This window comes from Homalodisca vitripennis, chromosome 2, assembly GCF_021130785.1.
Source record: "Homalodisca vitripennis isolate AUS2020 chromosome 2, UT_GWSS_2.1, whole genome shotgun sequence".
Classification (NCBI taxonomy): Eukaryota; Metazoa; Arthropoda; class Insecta; order Hemiptera; family Cicadellidae; genus Homalodisca; species Homalodisca vitripennis.
Genome location: NC_060208.1, coordinates 10,301,048 through 10,315,229, shown reverse-complemented (window position 1 = coordinate 10,315,229; position 14,182 = coordinate 10,301,048). Strand labels below are relative to the sequence as shown.

General features: G+C 35.5%; 1 protein-coding gene across 1 annotated transcript in view; it reads left to right on the top strand.

Annotated features, from left to right (window-relative positions):
- Positions 1-14,182, top strand: part of LOC124353536 (RAB11-binding protein RELCH homolog) — a 75,441-nt gene that overhangs the window by 28,042 nt on the left and 33,217 nt on the right. The window contains exons 7-10 of the mRNA XM_046803420.1: positions 424-550; positions 6,918-7,101; positions 7,991-8,120; positions 9,774-9,919. Coding sequence (XP_046659376.1) covers positions 424-550; positions 6,918-7,101; positions 7,991-8,120; positions 9,774-9,919 — 587 coding nt within the window. The remainder of the gene's footprint in view (positions 1-423; positions 551-6,917; positions 7,102-7,990; positions 8,121-9,773; positions 9,920-14,182) is intronic.

Genomic DNA, 14,182 nt, shown 5'->3' with positions numbered 1-14,182 from the left:
ACTTTTGTTGACTATAGATGTATTCTATTTGACCCATTTAATTTGACATGTAACCTTTAATATCTAGGATTAAGGCTACACTAAGGCTGTGTAAGTTTGACTATGTCCCCTGTGTGCAACTACTGTTTGTTTAATGACAAAAATGTCCAGATTGTGTTAATTAAGAATGACAGTAGATTTCATTTGTATGGTGTAGTAGGGGTTTATATCACTAGTTCTTGCTTAATCTGTTCTTATAGCAAATAGACTTTTCTTTCATTTAATTACTGTTAATAAATATTAAACGATGGCCTTACCAAGCTAAGTTGATAATCTTTATAGAGTTTAAAGTAAGCATTATCTAAAATATTACTTAATGACTCCTAGATTGAGCTAAGAAAATCAAGTTTTTATTGTAACACCATCGTCGGGTTGGTATTACAGGTCACTATCCTGAAGGCTCTGGTCGGCCTGGAGATATAGAAGGCGGATGTGAGGAGAGAGAGGAGCCTGCAGGAGCGGAGGATCCCCTCCCCCTGGATCTGCTGTCCCCCTCCGTCACTGCCAACAGGTGATGAATTGAAATGAAAAATCTGTTATAGAGGCAAAGTAATTTCTTCCACCTAACCTCTTATATAATCTATATAGAATGAGTTTTATTTTGGCATTATATAGAGTTTGTTCACTCTGGCATGTGTAGACATTTTAATGATATAATTCGATGTTAAAATGTTCACACTGTATTAGATTTGTTTACAGTGTTGAATATTTGAGCTTTTATTCATTATTTTACATATTTTTAAGTAAAACGACCAACCATCACTCATTGGCTAATTTTAAGAATGACGCTTTGCCTAATAGTATTACATTCCAAAAATAGAAAATTAAAAGTTTAAAATTAGGAAATTTGTGTAAAAGTATTTGGAGTTCTTAAAACTAATTTTAGAGTTATTTAATATTTTTATTATGGTGTTGTAGTATTACAGTATGAATTGATGGGAGTGCAATAAACATAATTATTGTATTAAGTGGTTGGAATGGTGACAATCACTGTATTATGAATAAATGAATTTATTTCTCATATTGCAAATCACAAATTCACTAAGTATACAATAAAAAGGTCGAGAAATCTGAACTGATCACTTTGTCCAGTAGTGTGATCAGTTGTACAAAGGGAAATATACATTCTTTTTTACATAATAGTTATTTCAGTCTAGCATTCAATAAACACTTAGTAATTCGCCAAACTGTGACATCTGAAAGCTATACACAAGAATACATAATTAAATCAATTAAACTTTGTTTGTCCATAAAGCGTGTATGACATGGGTCAACAATATAATTATACATTAGCAACAACTAAAACACCAATAGGCCCACATATCTCCATCTCTGCCCAAAATAATTTTGCTTTATACCAGCACGTTGTTCAGGTATTTCCACATTATGTTGAACAAAAAGCCAAGCAATTGTTTCTTTACAAAAATGTTTTATTGTTAGATGTTAATATTCCTTATTTGAAGTGGAAGTTGATTGAAGTATTTGGGGCCCCGATATTGAAAAGAGTTACGAAAGATAACTCTATTAACTTTGGGTAGTTTAAAGAATTTATTTCCAAAACTTCTTGGTGTTATGCAAAATAATTAGGCATTGTGTTCTCTCTATTTCCACTTCTAATAAAAAAACAATCTGAGAACTTTAAAAACAAAAAGATGTTGTATTGGTAAGATGTTCAACTGCTGGTATAAAGGGAAATGAACTTGTTCTTTTTGGTTGTTTTTAAAATTATTCTCAAGAAATAATTTTGAGTAATTCTTAATTTATCCATTAACGACTTAAACGTTCCTCCCCAGCAAGGCAAAAGCGTACTGCAGTCTTGAATTGATCAGTGCAAAATAAAGTGTTCTCAAAATGTGATTTATTACAAAAAAATTTCTTAAAAAATAGAATTTTCTAATTTGTGATCTTAATTTTCTATGTAAGTCATATACATGTGGTTCGAAAGAGAATTTTTCATCCAGTATTATTCCTAAGTATTTAATAGTTTTTTACTTTTTCTAACGGCTGACAGGTACATAATTGAGTATTACAGGTTGAGGAATGGAAAACCAACGGAAAGGGTATGTCGAAGCCAGCAAGATCAAAATTTATAAACTTTGTCTTGCTAACATTTACTTGCATTCTGTTTATAGAGCACCATTTTTTAAGTAGTAAAAGATCATGATTTATGGAATTTCCTATTATAATTAAATTTTTATGTGAGTAAAAGAGCGCAATATCGTCAGCAAAAGCGTTAATATTTCCTTGAAAGTTTAAATTTAATAAATCGTTAATTGAAAATTAGAAAAAGGGTTGCTGAGGTCATTGATCCTTGAGGTTACCCCTGTTTGAACAGTGAGTGGTTCACTAAAGGTGTTATTAATTTTAACTCGTTGTTTTCGTCCTGTAATTACAGCTCTTGAACCAGCTTAAAGCTACTCCTCTTATCCCGACAGATTCTAATTTATTTAAAAGGATCTCATGATTAACCATGTCGAAAGCTTTTTTAAAGTCAATGAATAGACCTGTTGTTTTAAGTTTAGAATTTAAGCTAGCAAAAATATGATCTGTTACTGTAATTAACGCACTCTCCGTTGATTTGCCTTTAATAAAACCGAATTGTTTAGTACTAAAGAAGTTAGATTTATTTTAGGAAGCTGTCCAGCCTTATCATCATTATTTTCTCGAATAATTTAGAAAAAACTGAAAGAAGGCTTATAAGTCTCAGGTTGTCCAATTTATATAAATTTGGTTTTTTTAATATAGGTACTACTGAGCTTAGTTTAAGACTTTCGGGAAAGACACCTTTACTGAAACTATTATTTATTATATACACTAAAACAGGAGCTATGTCATCCACTATATGTTTTAATAAAATTACATTAAAAATTTGTCAAAACCTGTGGATTTCTTATTTTTTAAATTGTGAACATCAAACCGCTTTGACTTCGTCCACGGAGGTAGGCAGCAATAAAAAGGAATTGTTCTGAAAGGGAAGAGGAGTTAGTGTTTCGGTAGTGATTGTACTGGGCTTATCAAAGTGTTACCGAGATAAGATGTTTGTTGATTTCTTCTGCGATAGTTACTGGGGTCAGTTATCCAAGTCCCATTATCTAACTCAATCCGGTCGAACACCATTGTTTTTAGAACTACCTGTTACATTATTAATGATTTTCCACTGTTGAGAAATGTCACCTTTTACAACTTTCTTCTAACTTTTATTGCATAAAATGTGTTTTTTGAATTATCAATTTCTTGTTTTAGGTTATTAGAAAATCTATTAAAGTAATTTTTAAATGTTGTATCATATGGTCTCCTCTTATAAAATTGTGTAAAGCTTTTTTCGTTTGGCTATTCTTTAAAGAATTATTCCTAGTAATCCATGGGCTTATTAACTTAGCTTTCTTTAGTTATACAATCAATTACAGCTATTCTATTACTACTATTAACAATACTACTCAACACTTCTTGGAATTTATTGTAACAACAATTAACATCTTCTTCATAAAAAAATCTCACACCAATCAGTATTTTGTAACTTATTTTTGATCATATCTAAATCAGGCACGAAACTGTCCAATACTGGGATTACAATTTGTTAAATTGACTGACGTGCTACACTTGTTATTAAACTTTAGTCCCTAGAACACAATGGTCCGTTATTCCTAAATCAAACACATCACTGGAAAAGAGATCAATATATCTACTTCTAACATATATGTGATCAATAAGTGTTTTTGGAGTTGTTTGTTATTCTGGTTGGAGTATTTACCAAAGACAAAAACCCCATTATTGTTCATTATACTATTGTAGCTCTGAGTTATTTCATTTTGTTTCCAATAGGTTAATAATTTATATCCCCAACGTAAATAATGTTATTTTTCATTTCCGATACAAATTGAGTCAGTTCCAATAGAAATTGAATTTTCAGATATAAATTGTAGCCTGTATAAGCATATTAGTTTAAGTAGGTTTTGTTTATATTAATTTCAAGGATAAGTGTATCAGCTGTTGTCATATTGAAAGGGGAATTTAGCTGTTTACAATCTATTGAATTATGTACAAAACATATAACACCACCTGCTCTATAAGTATCGTTGCACTTGGCAAATGATGTGTAACCTGGAATATTATAAAAATCTGACTCATGACTACTAACCCATATTTCACTAAGTTTATAATAAAATGAAATTTATGTTCCATAACACCTATTTCTGCCACTAAACTATCAAAGTTTTTTTCTCAGACTTCTTATGTTTGTTATATATTAGTCTATAGTTGTTTTATATTATTTCCAGGTTCAAAAAATGTATCCAGATCGGATTGACAATTATTTGAAACTATGTCCATCATGTGCTTATAAAGTTATCTAAAATAAATGCGTAACGTGGAATTTATAATATATATATACATTTAACAATAATAAACTATACAACAAACTCAACAAAAAATATAAGAAACAAACAACAAAGAAGTATGTAATCAATAAATTGATCAATAGATAGTATAAAATAATAACACAACTCACATTTTACTTTAGCTTGTCAAGTTCTTCATAGTTGTCAATTCTGCGGTAACGTTCGTCGCCCTGACACTTCCTGACAAAAAACTTTCCGTCTCTGCACCACGCGTAATCGTAACCCACTTTCTTTACACTTCTGTTTCAGTTTGGACAGAAAATACCTTATTTTCTGGGGACATATGTTCGTTGATGTAGACGTTCTGAGCGGAAGAGCGGCATGAATCTGTTTTGCTGTCATCACCTTCCTTTCCTTGAATTTGTTGAGTAAAGCGTCACGATACTGTCCTCCTTGAGAATTGTACTATGAGGGGCTGCGGGCGGTCTTTCTTGAATGACGGAACTCGGTGGGCAGTTGAGATGTCGTTTTCCTGTATCTGTACACCAAGGGCAGCTCCGATGTCCTTAACTAGGCTGAAGACGTTTTCTTTCGGAGTTTCAGGGATCCCACTTATCTCAAGGTTGTTTTTTCTTGAGTAATGTTCTAGCTGACGAATCTCTATCCTTCAGAGAAGTTACCTCTGTGTCGAGGGCGGCATTCCTATTACGCAGATATTCGTTCTCTTTCTTCAGAGCTGCTAAATCGACCTTAATTTCTTTCATTAGGTTAGTCGATTCATCCATCTTCTTTGAGACGAATTGCATAGATTCGGATAGGCTATTTAACTCATTTCTAGTTGATTTCAGCTCGACAACTTCTGATTTCAGTTCTTTTTATTACTTTAAAGAGTTCTTGTATGTATTCAGCCCTACCCTCCGAAACTAATAGCTGTTTCACCTCTGCAACTCTTGCATTTCCAATCCCTAAAAAGATCGGGTTTTCGCTCCATCAACATCCTCCGGCGCACTTAATCTTCTGTTCATTTTCGTCATTCCCGTAGGATAATCCACAGATGCCACAGTGAGACGACATAGTTAAATCAACTTAAGTTCATATGAAATTCAATAAACACTGTATAGCGAAATCACTGTGTAGCATGTCGCGTCAAGTAGTAACGTGTACGCGAACACGACCCGGGTGGATGACCGGATGATAAGTACGGTGCGTCTTATCAGCTCGGCGGACTGAGCTAGACTGACATGTGATTATTAGGCATGCAACAGAAATTAAAGCTATTGAAAGTGGGCTGGACTATTGAAATTAAAGCACTATAATGTTGTCCTGTTTTTTTAAACAAATTGTACAGTACACAATTCTGGCTAGTATTCTTTCAGTGTTTTGGTTCACTCTTTCTTTCATTAATTGTGCTCTAAATGAGCTACAGCGTGTACAAAAAATAAAATAAACCATTCAGTTGGTTCTGTGTTGAATTGTATATTAGAAACAATAAGTTTATTTATCAAATAATGTTCTAAAAATTATATTTAGAAATAAATTTGATCTGTGCCTTTTATACATGATAAAAAATTACATCTTCAGTGGTTGATTCAGTAAATCTAAAAGTCAAATGTTTTTTTCCAGGTCTGTATATTTAAAATAAAATGAAATGCTTTTGGAACACAGGAAAAAATGTATAATAGCTCATTAGCCAAAATAAATACACATAACACAACAAACATTCCCGTTGGAGAATGTTCTTAAGAGTGGAGACACGAAATGACAGTACTCTTTGGAAGTGATATTACAATACCAAAATTCTATCTTATGATATGACAATGCTGACTGGTTAGGACAGCATCTTCATTTACGTCGTTAAAATAAGCCAAAACTGAAAGTGACATACTAATTGGTCCAACATTCTATTTCCACTGATATAAACTGTTTTAATATTGATTTTATCAGAGGACCATAATTATTTGACGAAATCACAAATACGATGAAGATGGAACAATCTGGTAGTTAACATGTTACTTAGTGTTTTATGACAATGCAGCTTACAATATTATTTTTTAAACATGCCTACCGAAACAGCAAAAAGAACCAGAGAAACAATAACAGTGTTTGTTTAGGTTAAAAGCACTGCTGTTCTTCTTATTCTTCTTCTAAGGGGCAACCTGTTGTCATGCCCTTAAGTCTCAAGGGCCTTTTGTGCACCCTGGAAGTATACCGTTAGGCCAACCAGTTTCACCAGTTCTGCAAACTGCAGAGAACAAATGATCAAGTCCTCCTGGGGAAGTTCACCACCCTTGTCTAGACTACTAAAAATGGCCTAGCACTCTGTTGCTATTGCAGGAGAGTCAAAGAGCAGGTCAAACATTCTACAGAGCAGATCCTCCTAAAGAATATTGATTCTGAGAAAATCCTCCACAGGTGATCATGTCCCGTAATTAGACCCTTCACATGAGAAGACACCGATCTATTAAGGAGAGAAGGTCAGACGCACTCTGTTACACGATTGACTCATGTGGTGGCCTAAAACTGATGTTTATCGTCTTGTAGATCCCTGCCACCTGAGTTCCAGCGAGAAGTGGTCTGTCGATGTTTTGTCAACACAGCCCGGGTGGGGGAGACACCACTGCTACACGAGTTGCTACACGAGGGGATCAGTCTGGCAAGGTTAACTCATGTGGTGGCACTCACTCTTCCAAGAATCATACCAAATGTTCTTATCAACAAACGAGAGGTAACACCTGGTGTCAGACAAGCTATTTAAGTCTCATAAAAATACAAACATAATTTTCACTTAACCCTTGTTATGTATTGTTTGCAATAGATCAAATATCTTGTTTGCAATTATAAGTATTATCAGCCGCAGAAGATTGCGACACTTTTATGAACACCTTGTATATCCGAAAGATTTTGAATGGTGGTGGTTTTGGCTTCTGGGGTACATGTAAAAAAAAATAGTTTTTCTTCAAAAAAGGTTTTGTAAAAAGCACTTTTACTTGGATTTTGGCTATGCAGGATATTAAGTTTCATTTGCTGTTCTCTCAAGATTATTTTTGTTATTGTATTGTTTTATTGTCATATTGTTACATTTTAGTTTATAGTAGTATCTATATTTAGTTATAACTTACAACATTTTCTTGCTAATATTTTGCTTTTTAACAAATAGTTACTGCAGAAAGTAACATATAAGATTATGGTTTTCCTTTAATGTTAGACTCATAATTTTTACTTTGTTCTTTTAAATATTAATTTCTTTAACCTTATTTGGTTTCGTTATTTGTATAAGTTGCAGTAAATTTCCAAACAAATTGTACTCTATTGTAAAAGTTTACCATAATTGTGGAAATAAGAATCATTTATCATTTATGATCAGTGAAGTTATGCAGTTTTTCGGTAAGTGCTACTATAAGGACAATTGCAATAGAGGCTGATTTTGTTGAAAAAAATGTAAGACTTTGAATAATTATTTAAATGATCAATCATTAGTCGATTTTTCTCTAAAACATGAATTTGAATGTTGGTCTCTTTAATATTGAATGGTAATAGTTTTTTTCTAAATTGCTGTAATATTACAATCTAGAGATAGTTGTAATCCAAGAGAAGTTAATGTAACTGTTTTCCAGGAACTGATACCTCTATTGGTCTGTACAATTCACCTACACCAAGACTCTGCTCAGAGGGATACTCTGCTGCAGTGGCTGTTCAATCTCAAGAAAAGACCGCAAGAAGAAGAGAGAAGATGTATCCTAGCAGGTGACTTTTCAAGTTTTTCATATGACAATATTATGTAAAGTTTCAACAAATTTGGTGTGGATGCCAATCTATAAAAAAATGAGAAAGAAGATGCTCTATGTGCCCTGAAATAGATTCACCAATGACTTGCTGCAAATTCTGCTCTAAACTTGTTTATTTATATCTTTAGTGTAGCATGCAGTAAAGATGTCTTTAAAGTACTTGTTTAGGCTAAATTAGTGGTTTAAAGTAAAAATGTACCTTTTACATCATCAAATAAAAATATCAAAACTTGGCCAAATAATTAATGACGTATTTACTAAAAAATCCTTTCAGTTGAAATTCTTTTAAATAAAATTCTGAAGCAGAAAGTTTGTAACTATTGTTTGGCACTGAAATCACACCAGCAAAGCTAATCATGGGGTAAATTAGTTAATTGATGTGCTGAACGAGTATGCTCTGTATCTCAAATAAGATCAAAGATATGCAGAAACTGTCATTAATTTATGGATCTATAATCAGAGTCACAGTATTTCAAGGGATCTAGTGACGTTCTGCCAATATTGACTCTACTGTCTTTTCTTCATTATACAACTTCATGTATTGTCTTTTAATCTTTCACTAGAAACGAATATCAACCATTCTTTTTGACACACTTGGTTCTATGACACACTTTGACACACTTAAACCATCAATACCCTCCAGCATTTTCTCCCCTGCTTTTCCTCCTACTCATTTTTACATCATGAGAGTTTTGATGCGAATAGTTGTCAACATGCATTCTCGTCCTTGTTCTCTCTCCATCTCTTTAAGATAATAAAGAATACTCAATGGGGTTTGCTATTGGTATTTTTTTTTGGCTGAAAAGAGATTGGGGTTTGGAATATTAAATGGGAGGGAGGCACACTACAAATGGTATAGACATTATTACTTTTGACCGCAATGGTGTGTGATTTGGAGCACAGTGGTACAAAAACCCCACACTTGGTTAGGTGTAGAAAGAGCATCATGGCATTGCAAAAGAACTGACTTCTTCTTCTTCTAAGGGGCGGCTTATTACAAATGCACTTAAGCTTCAAGGGCCTTTTGCGCACCTCTAACAGTATACCATGAGGTCAACCAGTTTACGGTTTCAGCAGTTCTACGAACCACAGAAAACAACCTATCAGGTCCTCCTGGGGAAATTCACCACCCTTGTCCAGACTATCAAAGATGGCATAATGCTCCCTTGCTATTGCAGGACAATCAAAGAGCAGGTGTTCAGCAGTTTTCTCTTGCACGTCACACAATCTACAGAATGGATTCTCCCAGAAAATATTTTATTTATTCTTAAAAAGAACTGGCTTACTGATGGGAATTTTTTCATGCTTCAAGCATAGCTGATGATGCAAACAATTTCGTTGTTAATTTATTGTCTTGTTAACCTACACAAATCCCAACTCTTATCGTATTTCCATACCTGGTAATTACAACACTTACTGTTTGTTTATCAGTTAAGAATTGAATGTACAATCCAATGGCTGAACAAAATCCTAATTTTCTAATTTGAAGAAATGCTTATCAGTGACATTTACTTCAAACTTCATGTCGCGCCTCTCTTTAGGGTATTGCCAGTTTTTTGCTTACCTCCTTCTCATCTCTGTGTTGAGTCACAACTCTCACATGTCTGTGCAGGTATGGTCAGCCTCGCTCGAGCCAGCAGCCAGACCGTTATCGAGTCTGAACTACTGCCTCACTGCTGGGAACAGATGAGCCACAAACACACGGAGAGGAGACTGCTGGTTGCCGAGGCCTGTAGTGCACTGGCTCCATACATATCGGTAAGTAGCTTTTTGTAGACTACATTCTCTGCTCGGCAAGTGCCACCCGGTTAGTAGCATCATCTAGTAAGGTTTAGGGTTACGCAGTCTCAGTGTTGCCCAACCGATGGACTGAACCTGTAGGATCCCTCTGTCGGCTTAAGTAGGCACCCTTTTGAAGTAATGCAGAAAGCAGTCCCAAAAAGGAGTCATAGTCATAGTCATAGTCATATTATCTTTATTATAATTTCTTTGAGAAATACAATGGTGTCATAGATGCAAATATTAACAATTTTATAGGTATCTTAAGATTAGGTTTTCCATTGAGAAACTCTTCAATGGTATAGAATGTCCTCCTCTCCAGTAGCCATTGTCGAGCTTCTTTCTTGAAGTGCCGCTCCTCTGTTATTGCCTTAAGGTGATTTGGCAGCAGGTTGTACAGCTTTGATCCCGTATAGCTGGGTTTCTCTTCATACAGTGCAAGGTGATGAATGGGCAGTGCAAAGTTGTTAGCGTTTCTTGTATTGTAGGGGTGTGTTTCTCCTAATCTTGTGAGATTGCGGGACATGGCAAAGCAGATAACTTCGTGTATATATAACGACATCAACCACAGTAAGTATTTTTAGTTCAAGAAAAGCAGCTGTACAGGAGTCAAGTGGGTTTAGGTCGGCCAGTATTCGGATGACTTTCTTTTGTGCCACTAGAACATGTTGCAGGTTGTAATGGGGAGGAGTTACCCCAGATTATTATCCCATATCTCAGGTGGGACTCGAAAAGAGAGAAGTAAGCCGTTTTGGCTGTGTCCATGTTACTAATATTTTTTATCCGCCTAATGACATAAGTGTTACTGCTGAGCTTTTGATTAGTTGGTCAATGTGTGGTGTCCAAGTCAGTTTATTGTCAATGATAACTCCCATGTACTTGGCTTCATAGCTGGCTTCTATTTCTGGCAGACCTGCAGCTTCTGTATTTCTTCTTCTTCCAAAAGTAAGTTATGGGTTTTTTTGTTCGTTTAGCCACAAGGTCATTTTGTTGACAGTACTGTTTTGCCAGGCTTAACCCTTTGAGGTCTCAATAAAAATTGCTTCGACTGTCCTCAGGTCGTATTTAATTTCTGTTAGTTTACAGTTCTCTTTGACAATACACAAATGCAAGTTTTAAATCCCTTTTTCTGCAACTTTTTTATTTTTTTCTCTTTATATATCAATGTAAATAACCAAAAAGAATGTTTACATTATTTTTATAGTATTTTTTTTTATAACTTTAAGTAACATTTAAAAAATATAAAAAAGAAGTATAAAAATATAAAAACATAATTTTTATTTTTTTATATAAGATGTAATAAACCAAAATTACATGAATACAGGTGAAAAGGCACTAGGATCTCATCAGATACATGTTATTCATTATATGATATTATATATAATACATTATATATATTATAATTTTGCCTTAGTCCAGCCCTAGGCCTACTTTGGGTAACATGTCTAGCTCTTCCTCTAGTCTTAGTCTACTAGTTTGTAGCCTAGGCCTAACTGTATTATTTGCATCTCCTTGTCCTACTTCTATCACATTATCCACGAATTGATCAAATTCTTCCCCATCATTACCTAGTTTTCAATCTAAACACATCACTTTTCGTCGTCTAGGTTACCGCGACTAGGTTACCGTCATTTACCACAATGTTTTTTCAGAAGAATTTTCATGATTCAACTAACAATCACTATCACGGTCTTCTTCAATAATCTGTTTTTATCATTTTGGATACTAATTTCACTAAAAACACTATCACAATCATCTAATTCATCTAATATTTCGTCATCGTCCAGTAAAACTTGTACTTGTACCAGCCATATTTGTAAACACGGCGCAAGTGCAGACGTCAATTGTATTGGTCTTCTATTTTCACTTCCAATGCCTCCAATATCGTGAATAAAGATCGACGTAGCATTCACGTAACCAAAATAGAAGTCCAAAGTACCAAATAACTCAAATACCGAACAGCAATAGGTTAGAAATGGACAAACAAGCAGTGACATTATCCGGTCGACCTATTGTCGACATGCGAGCGTTCAGCGAAACTGCCGCGGTCGACCTATAGTCGACGACCGACCGCAAAGGGTTAAAGACACATATGATGTTTATTTCAAGGTCTTGGACTTCTTTTTTTGCCACTAGCATGGCAGGCGGTCATCCATGTATAAAATTACCTGACAGTATTCGTCCAGGCACCTGGGGGAGGTCATTGCTGAACAGTATGAAAAGTACAGGACCAAGAACCGAACCCTGTGGAACACCCCTATTTAGAGGTAATGGTGTTGAAGTTGTTTTGTAGATGGTGTTGTTCTTTTTGTATGTTATTTCTACCAATTTGTGATCGTCCCTCTAAATAGCTTGCCAGCCATTTTCCTGCCATCCCTTTAACACCCATGGCTCCTTACTTTTTGTATAAGAAGGTTGTGACCCAGGCAATCAAAAGCCTTGCTGAAGTCTAAGAGCAGGCTAGTGACCTCTTTTCCTTCTTCTCTCTGGTCAATAATGAATTCGGCAAGTTGGATTAGGGCAGTGGTTGTGGATCTTCCCTTGAGGAAACCGTGCTGCTGGCTGGTAATAATGTTGTGGTCAGTCAGTGTTTCATCAGTTTGGTTTAGCATGACTTTCTCGATCACCTTGATATTGTTGAGAGCAAGGATATTGGTCTGTAATTGCTAATTTGGTCCGATGGTTCTTTCTTAAGCTTTGGGTACACTTTGCCAGTTTTAAGGTTTGTGGAAAGATACCTTGGGAAAAGGATTTATTTATTATGTATGTGAGAGGGGATGTCAGTTCTTCCTTACAGTGTTTGAGATGATGGAGGATATTTCATCAGTTCCGGCGGATGTTTTGGATTTCAGGCAGGAAATGATATTTTCCACTTCCTGGTAGTTTGTGGGCTGTAGGATAAGTTCGGGGGGTTCGTCTCCCGTTTGGTTCAAGGGACCGTTGTGTGCATGAGTTTGATTAGCATCTCCTAGAGTCTTATCTGCTATTGGGTTGTGAAGTAGTGATTGAGTTGGTGAGCCACTTGATGGGGTTTTTTTTAATTAGTGTCCCGTCCATTAGTAGTTTTATGGGTTCAGCTATTTTGTTGTTCTGCTGTCTTTCACGGTTAACTACTTTCCCATAGTGCTTTTGTTTGTTTGTTTCAGCATTTTTTGAATAAAATTAGTGGTGTCTTGTTGTTTAAGTTGTTTTAGTTTTAAGTCGTAGTCTTTTTTCTTTGCTGCTGTTAGTGCTTTGTCCTCTTCTCCTCCTCGGAGTATCTGATTATTGAGTGCCTGCAGGTACTCTTTCTTAAGGTGGCAGACATCATCATTCTTTATTAGAGCTGATTTGAGTTTTCCCTTTGGTCTGGATTTTTTTAGGGGGCAGGCTGTATTGAGCGCTGTAGTATAGTTTTCCCAATAAACAAGTTGTAGGCTTGGTCTGCATCTGGGGAGTTGTATACATTGTCCCATGACTCCACAGCCAATAGGTGCTTCAGATAATTTAAGTTTTCTTGAGAAAGTCTTCTATGAGTAGAGCTTGGACAGTTTGCTTTCTTGGTTTGCAAGTTGATGGTGCAGAGTTGGGCACAATGATCTGAGAGACCAGTGGTAATCACTTCAACATTTAATATCCTCCCTGTTCACATTGGAGCACACAAAATCAATGGAAGATGATGAAGTGTGGGTGACTCTCGTAGGTGGAAGGTTGAGTCGTATTAAGTTGTGCCGTGCTAGCATGTTATCAAGTTTTTTCTTGTTCTTTGTTTCTGCAAGTCCGTCCACATTAACATCTCCCATTTATGATGGTTTGGGCCCTCCCAGGTTGGGACCAGATCAAGAGTGTCGGATAAGATGTCCAGGGAAGTTTCTAAATTTCCTTCAGGTGGCCTGTAACACCCCGAGCAGGTTTATGTTTTTCATGTTTATTTTAAGCTTATCATGTAGAGTTCGCAATGTAAGCTCAATAGGTTTGTTTGAGGTGTTGACAATGTGTATAGTGTTTCCAAGAGCCTCGTTTGAGTAAAAGGCAACTCCTCCTTTTCTAGAGTTTTTCCTGCAGAACCCCACCAACCAGATTATACCCAGGGAGTCTTGTATTGCGGAGTTGATCATCCTTGAGACCATGTTCAGTGATGAGCACAATATCAGGATTGAGGTCTTGGAGAAGGTGTTCAAAATCTATTTGCCTTTGATGCCAGAGAGTCAATATTCTGGTGTAGTATCTTTAAAGCCTTTTCTGATATCTTGTCTTCTGGAG